Raw genomic sequence first — 11,753 nt, 5'->3', positions numbered from 1 at the left:
TTTCCCACACTTTCTCCACCATATTTCTTTTTATATTTTTTTGTGTTTCATTTTTTTTGTCCCCCTCCTCCGATTCTGATGATTTATTAAACATACGTTTCGTGACATTCCCTCGCCCCGCCCATTTTGCCACCCCTGACGAGGACCACTAAGCCCTTCATTTAACCCCCCCCCCCCCACATATTCTAGTACTTTATGAGAAGCTTAACCTTTTGTGGGGTGGTCCCAAAAAAAAGTGCAGAATTTTTTTGGGAAAAAAATTTGAAAATATTTTTGTGAAAATTTTTGAAAATATTTTTATTCAAAAATATCAGGTGTTTAAATTAAAAATACATTACCTTATCTGAAATTTGAATTCCCACCAAAATTTGCTTTTGAACTCCTCTCGGAAGACCCGAAAATTTTTTTTTACTTTTCTAGATTTATTTTTTTAATTTTTCTACTTTTTTTCTTCAAAAATACCAATTTTCAAACTCCTTACTTTTCTGAAATTCAAATTTCCATCAAAATTTTAATTTGAACTCCTCTCGGACAATCGAAAAAAAAATTCAAATTTATTCGAATTTTTACTCATTTTTTAACGTTTTCATTGAGAAATAAATTTACTAAATCGAAATTTTTTAAAACCTAAAATCAAAATTAAATTTTGAAGACCTCTGGGAGAATCAGAATAAAATTTAAAATTTTTAAAAAAATAAATGTGGGCTCCTCTCGGACAATCTTAGCTTCCACCTCCTCCGAAATTTTGAAATATTAATAATTTTTGAACATTATTCCTTCTTCACCATGTCAACTTCATATTCTTTCCATTTTTCCGTTCCGCTTCCGTGCTCTCCAGGGTTCATGCTCCTGGCTCCCCGGAAATGCACGATTATTTGGGGGAATATGTATCGAAACTTTTCATCTGCCCCTCCTCCTCCCTTGAGCCCTGCTTTTATCTTTTGAGTTCATACTCTTTTTTTTTTCAAAAACCCCACTCAAAATCTTCCATTTCAGGTTTCAAATCTCCCACTTTTTTTTCTTCACTTGCTCATCAAAAATGAGCAGCGAGAGGCGGAAGGACAATCCGCTGCGCTTCGCTCTTATTTTACATTTGTTAGCGGTTTTAGTTCAAGGTGAGCTTTTTTAGCAACTCGTTGTGAGGCCCGGGTAGTAGAGGCGGCCAAAATTACGGTACCTGGTCTCGCCACGACATTTTTTGTTGCTTGGAAAAAAAGTGTGCGCCTTTAAAGGGTACTGTAATTTCAAATTTTCGTTGCTGCAAACTTTAAACTTTTCCGGCAAAAAATTGTTTTTTTTTAAACTTTTTAGAAAAATTACCGATTTTTTGAAATTTTTCATAATTTTTTCATAAATGTTCTTAAAATATATACTTTTTTTGAATTCTTTTTGGAAAAATATAGGTTTTTTTAGTTTTTATATGGCAAATTATCGATTTTTCTTTTCTTTTTTTAATCGAAAAAGTATCGACTTCAAAAAAATTTCGTTGCAAAAAGCTTCGTTGTTTTTTTTTGAAATTTTTATCGAAAAAAATTATTACCCAGACGGTGCGTTTTTGCCCCAAAAATACGGTATCCGGTCTCGACACGATAAAGCAAAAATATGTGCGCCTTTAAATTTTTTATGCTCATCAATTTTTGTTAATTTTTCAATTGAAAAAATGTGTTTAGGCTATAAAAAAGAAAATGAAACCACATAAATTTTAAATCGTGAATTCCGCAGAATTTCAAAGCTACAGTACTCTTTAAAGGCGCACACCCGTTTACATGTAGCAAAAAAATTGTCGTGGCGAGACCGGGTACAGTATGCAAAAATCACAAAACTTGATAATGGGGTAATAACCGCATGGCTCAGTAGATAGTGGCTCCGGTTAACACTCAAAAGGTCACAGGTTAGACCCCCTTCGCATCAATGCAATTTTCTCTTCATTCCAGGTGATATTCAACCCCGTTTCTCATGCTATAATCACTATTTGGCGGGAATCCGAACAAGTTCTGTACTTCCTATATCCGGTCACTCGTCAGCCCCGTCAAATGTCAAGTGTATATTCGAGAATGACGTGGCATTCACAGAAATCCACTCGGCACTCGAAAATTCGTATCAAGTGATGGGAAAGAAATCTGTCAATTTTCAGTGAGTCTTTTTTGTTTTGGATCATCTGGATCTGGGATCTAGACTTCCTAAAATATTTTTTAAAAAACTATTTACAGAGTTCTCGATTTATTCCACCTTCGGGAGCTTGTTAGGAGGTCTCATTGCACGCAGACTCTCACTGTAACCTGGAAAAATGTCCCAGAAGCTGGAAAAGGAGGCCTTAAAGTTGTTTCACTGCTCAATGAGACTACAAGGATCGAGTATAGCGGAGGTTTGTGATTTAAAGGCGCAAGGCGGAAACCTGGATTTTGTCGGCTGCTCCGAGTGGCGCAGAGAGCAGTCCTAGACAAAAGTCGGCTGCTAAGCTTACTTATAAAGCATCAAGTACCCCACAGTGCAAATGCGCTCTACTGATAATTTTTTGTTTTGTTTTGTAGTCGGTGACGACATGCTCCCAATTAATTTATGTTTGAATTTTAGAATAAATTAAAAATATATAATACTTTTTCAAAAAAAATTTGAATTTTTGTGTCAGAGCGGGCACGGAATTCTGGCTTCCCTTATAAATCGAAATGGCAAGTTTGCCGAACTAGGCCATTTTGGGTCGGACAGATTTTGTGTAGATTTACGGCGCGTTGCGTGTCGCGTCGCGGCTCGTGTTTGGTTGTAAAACTGATGTATTTGTCCGTGTGGAGTACACGACACTTTTCCACGCGTTGTCCGGCAGGCGATTGTCAATGGAGCGCGAAAAATTCATGAGGAAGGCCAGAACCCCGTGAGCGGGGAGGCAAATTTTTGCAAATTATTCTCGAAAATGCTCCCCTAATTTTTTAAAATTTGAAAAACAAAGTGACCAAAAAATTCTCTAATTTGAGGAAAACCTTTTTTATCAAAACTTGTTTCAACCGGGTTATGCTTTTTGTACAATAGAGCGCATTTACACTGACGTATCCATTTTTTAACGTCAAAATTTCTGTAGAAAATTGTGGAAATATAAATAAGTTGGAATTTACCAAAAAAAGTTAATTTTCTAGATGAACGTCAAGACTTTCTATTCGACGAAACATTCGCAGGAGTTCGTCACTTGATTCCTGATGAAGATGACAACGAATCCAATCCGACAGTAACTACAACTCGACTTTTATGCAAACACATCCCTCAACCCGAATGCCTTGTTCGCGGCAAATTCGAAGTTGATTTGGAGGCGAATTTGGAGTGGAGCTATGCGTTTTCTTTCAAGACTGACATCACAAATCAGACACTTTTCACACTTCGATGCGGTGATACTACTTCAGAAGTTCGACTTGAGAACGACTTTTTCATTCGAGCAGATGGGAATGCTCCTGTTGCAGTTACACATTTATCAGATGCCACATGGCATACTGCAATTGTGAAGCATAACCAACCGGATAGTCATTTCTTGAAAATTGATGATTTTCCGGAGATTGAACTGGGTAAATCGATTAGTGATGATACCGATAAGTGAGTTTTTGAAAGATTAAAATATTTGAATTGGAAATTTTAGAAAATGAGTTTAGGGATCAATTGTAACTGTTAAAAATTAAATGTAACTTCTTGAAAACATCTCAAAAAAAAGTTATGATGGCTCAAAAAATGGCCTAAAATTAGTTAAAATTTGAAATTTGACCGACTTGCCAAGCGGCTGGAAACTAATTTTTTTGAAATTGCCGTCAAATTTTGAGTATACAATTTAATTATCTTGGGTTTTCAACTCGATTTAGGTATTTTAACATCGATGGACGGTGAGATTTGGTTTTAAAAATTTAAACAAAAGTTTTCAATAGTTATATTTAGTTTTGAGTTCTTTTAAAAAATTTTTAATGTAATTTTTAGACTTTTTCCTTCCAGAACAATTACACTGAGTATCTCAGTTAACGGAAACATCCAACTTATCGATCCAACAGACACCAATGACGATTGTATGTACAGTTTTGACAAACCACAGAAAAGACTGCAGGAGTGAGTTTTTTCGCATTGAAATATGCTTCTTAAAATTGTTTTAACTTTTCCAAGAAAGTTATTCAATATCCTTGGCAAGTTAAACAGAAATTTCGGGAAAATTTAGGTCCGCTTATAAAAAACAGAATTTTTATTAAATGATTTATCGTCAAATTCGGCAAATCGGCGAATTGCCGGTTTGCCGGAAAATTTGATTTCCGGCTATTTGTAATTCCGGCAAATTGTCGGTTTGCCGGAAAATTTTATTTCCGGCAATTTGCCGATTTGCCGGAAATTTTCAATTCCGGCAATTTTTCGGTTTGCCGATTTGCCGGAAAATTTATTTTCCGACATTTTTCCGGTTTGCCGATTTGCGGGAATTTTTCAAATTCGGTCAACTGCCGGTGTGCCGATTTGCCGGAAAATTTAATTTGCCAGAAATCTTCATTTCCGGCAAATTCCCGGTTTGCAGGAGATTTTCAATTCCGGCAGTTTTCGGGTTTGCCGACTTGCCGGAAAGTTTAATTTCCGGCAATTTGCCAGTTTGCAGGCGATTTTAAATTCCGGCAATTTTCCGGTTTGCCAGTTTGCAGGACAATTTAATTCCGGAAATTCGCCGATTTGCCGGAAAAATTGTTTTCCGACCACCCCTAAGTCAGACTCAGGCCTTGAAAAGCCACGTTTTTAAATACACTACCTAAAAAAGGCCTGAAAATATGCAGAGCCGTTTCTCAGGAGATCACAAAAAAAAACGGAGAAGCTTCAAATATTTCGAGGGTATTTTTTTCGAAAGCTTTTCGTGAGCTTGAAAGTATTGAGCAACTCGTGTCAACAAAAAATCGATGCGAATTCTCCTTAAAGCAAAAAAAAACAATTTTTCAGAACCGTGAGCACACGAACCATGTGTGTTGGATGTGGATGCCCAAAGCTGAGTGGAACATTCGATGGACTTAGTAAATGTGATGAGGAAGATGAAAATTCGTATAACTTGCGACGTGATGTAGATCGATTATCATTCATTCATATCGATAATGCATTTGATATTGATTCAAATGGTGCTGCAATTCCAGCAATCTCCACAAGTTTCAAATCAGATTCCGACGTTGGTCTGATCTTTTTCGGTTATTGGCAGAATTTCCATGGAAAGGGTAGACTTCAAGTTTATTATCACTATGATACTATATCAGCAGTTTTTTGTAAACATACTGACGATGAGGAGTGCTCGAGCTGTTCGATTAGAAGTTCTGAAGGTTTTGGAAAGGATCAATGGATCCAGACGATTCTCTGGGGTGGTGGAGATGAGATTCATTTGGCTGTGGATTCATCTGTATGCCGTCTCCAGCAGTTGTCGAATATAAGCCTTGCGGAAGTTTACGCGATTCCCCAGATTTCCGGTGGTGCTGGACTTTTTATCGGTGGAACCTGGCACGAAAAGAAACGACGAGGATTGTACAAAGCCGACGCTGAGCAGAAATATTTCGAGAATACTAGAGAGAAAGCTCCAGTGCTCCGAGGATGCATCAAGGATGTGTTCGTTCGAGGCAGCAAAACGGATGTTTCCGAGATGTTTGAAGTTCAGAAGCAGGCGATGCTCAATGAGCCAGATGATTCGAATGCGTTTGCGGTTCGAAAGTACTGCCAGAGTTGTATTCCCGCGTGTTCGGAAGGTACAAGGTGTAGATCAAGAGCTCCGCTGCAGGACTCTGCAATGATTTGTGATTGTGCAGATGAGCTGCAGTTTAACACATCAGAGGGGACTTGTAATAGGGAGAGAGGTAAGGAATTCGCGCGGAAAATATGGTTCAATTGGTAAGTCGTCGCACGAGGTGTCGGAATGTCTCATTTCAACTTGATCTACATAGATCCACAAAAACGCGGGAGAAAAGACGCAAAGTTCTCGACTGATTTTGCATGATTAAGAACGTGCTGACGTCACATTTTTTGGGCAAAAAAATCCCGCATTTTTGGTAGATCAAACCGTAATGGGACAGCCTGGCCCAACGTGTACGCGCAATTGTTTTCTCAAATTTAAGCATTAAATTTATATAAATTTCAAATAAAAATACTTTTTTTTAATTAACGATAACCTGAAAATTGGCAAAATTGAGTGAAGACTTCAAAATTTGCGCGTCGAATTTGGTGTATTCAGTCTATAGTACTGAAAGCTCTGTACATCATATTTTACGCGCAAGTTATGATACACGTGGGGCCAGGCTGTCCCATCACGGTTTGATCTACAAAAATTGCGGGAATTTTTCGCCCAAAAAATGTGACGTCATCACGTTCTTAACCATGCAAAATCAGTTGAGAACTCTGCGCCTCTTTTCCCTCATTTTTTGTAGATCTACGTAGATCAAACCGAAATGAGGCACTCTGACACCACGTGCTACCACAAAATGCCTACTTAATAATTGCGCGTCATATTTGATGCATTAGGTACGTAGAGCCATACCCCCAATACATCGTATTTTACGCGCAAATTTTAAAAATTCACCAAATTTTCCAGACACACCAGTTGCCCTCTCCACAGCATTCCTGTCAGAAAATCAAATTGTTCTTGATATCCAGAATACCAAAGCAATTTTGAGCAAAGTTTGGTTGAAATTTGCTCTTCCCAAACAAATCAACCAAGCGCAAAGGATTGTGGAATTTAATTCTCATCGGGAAACTTTGTAAGTTTCTAAAAAAACACGTGGAGTCAGAATGTCTTATTTCGGTTTGATCTCCAAAAAATGCGGGAGTTGAGACCCAGACATCTCACCTGACTTCGCATGGTTAAGAGCGTGCTGACGTCACATTTGTTCTAGAAAAATATTACCGCATTTTTTGTAGATCAAACTGTAATGAGACAGCCTGCCACCACGTGGAAAAAACTGTGTTTTGAGAAAAAGGGAAATATTTCAGATTCAACATCAACCTGGAGACTGATGGAACGGTTAATGTGCAACTTCACGGACAGGATACAGCTTCTCGTAAGTTTAAACGACGCTCCGTTGATAGGTTCTACCCCAAACGCGCGTTGTTTAGCTCGGCGCTTTTCTCTTCCATCCCCAAAAACTAGTCCTCCAAACCATCATTTTTTAGGCCAGCTAAACCTTCTCGATGACCGTGTCCACTTGCTTCAACTCCAACGGCGTACTCCAATGGGAACTCGGCATTCCGCAAAGAAATACGATTTATATGTAAGGAAATTTTCTATATTTTCAATAAAATCTCCAAATTTTTCAGATTGATGGATTCCATACTGTTGTGTCAGATATTGGAAAGCTGGTATTAAACAATGTTTCAGTGACAGCAGCGGAGACAGAAGACGAGTGGAGCTCAGTTATTGTGCATGGTAAGTTGAGTTCTAGGCCACTTCTCTTCCATGACACTTCAAAATTTTTATTTTTAGACCTTGGATTATCCTATGAATATGACGAGCACTTCGCGATCAGTCATCCGTCAAATGTGATTCATCAAGTTGATCTTCACTCCCAGCTTCTTCCATATCAAATCCGGGCTCCAGATCTATCGAAAACTGGAATTCTCGATGATTCTCTTTGGGAAAAACCTGCCTACGTCACCGATTCTGAAGCGGCGCCGGTTTTGGAATCATCGCCGCACGGGGAAGTTGTCGATTTCACCGCCGATATTATTGAGCCGGAGCAATTGTGTAAGTCGGATGTTAAACTGGAATCTACAAACTACAATAAAACTACAAACTACAAACTACGAAATAGAAATAATACCGGGGACTTTTGTGGAAATGTGGTTGTGAACTACATACAACACTGTGGCCTAAATAGTATAAGCTATGAGTTATAAACTACAAACCACAAACTACAAATCACAAACTACAAACTACAAACTACAAACTACAAACTACAAACTAGAAAATGTGTAAACTACAATCTGCACAATATAGGCGAAGAGGTCAATAAAGGCGAAGGTGCTTAAGCTACGCTAGTTGAACTACGAACTATAGACTAAAAACTACAAACTATTGGCTACAAACTACAGAGTATAGACTATAAACTACAAACTACAAATCTCCAACTACAAACCACAGACTAAAAAAAACACAGTAAACCCTTTATAAATAGTCGTAACACTGCAATCAATAAACTCTGAACAACAAACTTAGAATTTAACACTACAAACCACAAACCGCAAACTACACACTACAAACTATAAACTACAAACTACAAACTACAATTTACAAATTGCAAACTACAAACTACGGACTATAAAAACTAAACCCTTTAAATACAGGCGTAATATAACAATCAACATCTCGGAACTACAAATTTAGAGTTTAACACTAGAAAATACAAACTACAAACCACAAACTACAAACTATATAATTATTTTTTTGCAGTATCTGGACGATGGATTCTGTATTCCCTCTTCCTAACCATCCTCCTATGCCTCTTCATCCTAATGTGTATCGTATGTTACTGGTGTGTGCTGCGACCACGTGCTATGCGTCGTACCGACACTGGATCCCAACGAACAATCATTCGTGACAGTCCAGACTATGCTCCTGTCAAAATGCGAAGAGACAGTATCGGTGGAATATCGATTGATGACGATGGATCCATTGGGACGGATGATACAGATTTACAGGCGTATCGAGATATTCCATCACATAGAGTCAAGATTTATCGGGAATCTGTAAGTTAATTTTTGATTGGAAATGACCATTATATGGGCGTGGCTTGAAAAGACCATAATTTATTTAAATTCCTTGCAGATGGTGTCAATCCTAGTCCCCTCAATTGATCAACCAGCAGAAGCGGCAATTGTGAAAAGATCCCACTCAACAATATCTGATCAGACACCGTCAAGACCTCATGACACGTCACATGCTCCTCTAGTTGCGGTGAATGATGATTAGGCTCCGTAGATCTGGGTCCCGCGAATTCATATTTCCCTGTGGCCTCTGAGACCTCTTCGCCTCCTTGTTTTTTTTCTAATTGATCCTCAAAAAAAGTTGTTACGGACCGGTTGTACTCCCCCCTATCTTCACCCCGGATACATTTCTTTCACGTGCCCTAGGAAGATTTCTAGGCCACGTGGTGCCAAAATATCTCATTTTATTCTCAGTGTGTGCCAAAATGCTTTCCTTTTCTAGCTCCGTTTGCCTTAATTCCAGCCCCCCTTCTACCAAATTGTTTCTATTCAAAATGTTTTAAGAGTTCCGCTACGGGTTTTTTGATTGTTATATGTTATACTGCAAAATTCTTTCCTTCACATAATAAATTGATTTTTTAAAAAGTTTCTCAAACAATGGAAGAGAATATCGTGTGTTAAAAAACTAGTCCACCGAGTCTTCGCGGCCAAGTATGAAATTTTCTTTGTTATTTTATATTTTTCATGCACTATTGAAGTAACACAAACTCTGAGAATGCGTATTGCACAACATATTTGATGCGCAAAATATCTCGTAGCGAAACCTACAGTAATCTTTTAAATGAGACTACTGTAGCGCTTGTGCCGATTTACGGGCTCGATTTTCGACACGAGTTTCTATTCCATTTTCCTTCGTTTCTTTGTATTATTCTGTAATTTTTTTTGTCGAATTTTAATCGATTAATAAATGATTTCCGTAAATCCACACGAGCTTCATTTAAAGAATTACTGTAGTTTTCGCTACGAGATATTTTGCGCGTCAAATAGGTTGTTCAATACGCATTCTCTTAATTTAGTGTTCCCGTAATATTTAGATTGGAAAGAAATGTGAGAAAAGGGGCTGCGACACGGCGCACTGTTCAACAGAGCGTATTTGCTGTCTCGAATTTAAAAATTTGACAATTTTTGTATGTAAAAAATTCTGTCGTGCCGAGACCTGGCACCATTTAAAAATATCGAATTTTTGAAATTTTTATCAAAAAAATTGTTATCCAAAAGCAACATTTTTATTGCAAAAAAAAAGTCAGTAAAAATTTAAAAGAAAAGACTACAAAATTCGTTAAAAACCAAGTATTTTCATTGGAAAATTCAAGGAAAATAAACGAGGCAAAAAGTGTTTAGCAATACAATTTTTGGGCGCTGAGACCCATCTGAATAAATCCGAGCGCCTTTAAGAAATTTTGAGAGATTACGATATGCTTTTGCGAAACCAAATTTCGGAGTTTATTGAGGACAATAAGAAAAAAAGCCAAAAACCAAAAGATTATTTATTTTCTGTTTGTAAAATCCGAATGACAAGTCCATCCTTCACAAGTATGAAAATGACCATGACTGGTTCTTACTTGATCATTCCTATGGTCGATCACTCGTCCTCCATTATGATGATTCCCATTGTAATACACGTGGTATGGATCATGTACGTGTTGATGCCAGGTCGAAGGTGGAAATATACTAATTTCCTGATAGTTTTCTTGTTGGAATGTGGGAAAAGGAAGCAGTAGAAGGATGGAGAGGATAAGTTGGGGAATCATGTTCTCGGAGTGTTATTTTCTTTTGCTGGCAGAAGTGATTATTATGCTTGCTATATAAACAAGTTAATGGTGATGATAAAACTAGATATTGCCCAGACGCGAAATTTTACTTTTTTATCTCGGTCTCGATACGACAAAATTTGGTTAAATTTTTCTGTTGAAATTTCTCTCCATTTGTATCGAAAAAGTCCCGTTTTTTTTTTAACTTTCCAAAAAAATATCGAATTCGTGAAATTTGTATCGATTTTTAATATTCGTATCTTTTTTTCTAAAAAAAATTATTATCCAGACGCGAAATTTTTCAGATTTTGTCGCGAAAACCCGGTCTCGACACGACAAAAGTTTGTTAAATGAAAAAAGGCGTGCGCCTTTAAAGAGTACTGTAATATCAAACTATCGTTGGTGAGGAATATTTTTTTAGTTGTTCGACTTTTCAATTTTTTTTGAAAAGCGCGCGCATTTTTGTATACAACAAAATTCTGTCGTGTCGAGACCTGGTACCGTAATTTTGACGTAAAATCATGAAATACCACCTCTGGGTAATATCTTTTTTTTTGAAATTTTTTATTTAAATTATAATTAATTTTTTAAAATTTTATTTGTATCGAGTATCAATTCTTCTTAAAATTTTTAAATCAAAGAATTATCAAAGAATACAGAGAAAATTATTATCTAGACGCGAAAAATTGCGATTTTGCGCCTAAAATATTTTTTTTTTCTCCCGATTTTCTCCCGTTTCCGTTTTTTTATTAGACATTTATTGTTTTCACGATTTAGTTTCTCTAGTTTTTCCAAAAATAAAGTTTTCGAAAAATTTCAAACAATGAAAAATTCGACGGAAAACTATGAAAATCTACTCAGATTCCGAAAAAAAACGCGAAGTTAAAATTTACAGTGCTCTTTAAAGGCGCATACCTATTCGCATTTACACGTGGTGTAAGGCTGTCCCATCACGGTTTGATCTACAAAAACTGCAGGATTTTTTTGCACAAAACATGTGTCGTCAGAACGTTCTTAACCATGCAAAATTAGTTAAAAAACCTGCGTCTCAACTCCTGCATTTTTTGCAGATCTACGTAGATCAAACCGAAATGGGACACTCTGACACCACGTGATTTTTTTTTAAATTTGATTAAACAAATTGTCGTGTCGAGACCGTATACCGGCGGAAAGTTTTTTGCATTTGAATAATATTGTATGATTCTATTAAAGTCCTATAAGGTTCTTATTCCCATGAAAAACCAAAAGATGATATCTTTATCACTACAAAAAAAA

The 11,753-nt window shown here is 37.0% G+C and overlaps 2 protein-coding genes across 2 annotated transcripts; one reads left to right on the top strand and one right to left on the bottom strand.

The window, feature by feature from the left end:
* The first annotated feature begins 996 nt into the window (after positions 1-996).
* On the top strand, positions 997-9,306 carry bam-2 (Neurexin-related protein bam-2). Its single transcript, NM_001026638.5, has 13 exons — positions 997-1,115; positions 1,935-2,133; positions 2,211-2,365; positions 3,129-3,576; positions 3,964-4,074; positions 4,936-5,828; positions 6,560-6,725; positions 6,958-7,025; positions 7,138-7,235; positions 7,282-7,390; positions 7,448-7,708; positions 8,414-8,709; positions 8,789-9,306. Exons 1-13 carry the CDS (start codon positions 1,040-1,042, stop codon positions 8,930-8,932), a joined length of 3,024 nt encoding a protein of 1,007 aa, NP_001021809.1. The 5' UTR covers positions 997-1,039; the 3' UTR covers positions 8,933-9,306.
* A 908-nt stretch (positions 9,307-10,214) lies between these two features.
* Y71F9AR.10 (uncharacterized protein) lies at positions 10,215-10,478 on the bottom strand (the record flags this gene model as incomplete). The annotated part of the gene is made up of 1 exon (NM_001361872.3): positions 10,215-10,478. The coding sequence occupies one exon, from the start codon at positions 10,476-10,478 to the stop codon at positions 10,215-10,217; it is 264 nt and encodes an 87-aa protein (NP_001348651.1).
* Positions 10,479-11,753: the final 1,275 nt, after the last annotated feature.

This window comes from Caenorhabditis elegans, chromosome I, assembly GCF_000002985.6.
Source record: "Caenorhabditis elegans chromosome I".
NCBI classification, from domain to species: Eukaryota; Metazoa; Nematoda; class Chromadorea; order Rhabditida; family Rhabditidae; genus Caenorhabditis; species Caenorhabditis elegans.
The sequence above is the reverse complement of the archived record's forward strand: the minus strand, read 5'-3'. Positions and strand labels throughout refer to the sequence as shown.

What these genes read in the sequence shown, in the direction of transcription:
- bam-2 (NM_001026638.5), top strand. Translation starts at nt 1,040, where the DNA reads ATGAGCAGCGAGAGGCGGAAGGACAATCCGCTGCGCTTCGCTCTTATT. An exon ending in TATTGAGCCGGAGCAATTGT is followed by an intron (nt 7,709 to 8,413) that starts GTAAGTCGGATG and finishes ATTTTTTTGCAG; the next exon opens with TATCTGGACGATGGATTCTG. An exon ending in TCAAGATTTATCGGGAATCT is followed by an intron (nt 8,710 to 8,788) that starts GTAAGTTAATTT and finishes AATTCCTTGCAG; the next exon opens with ATGGTGTCAATCCTAGTCCC.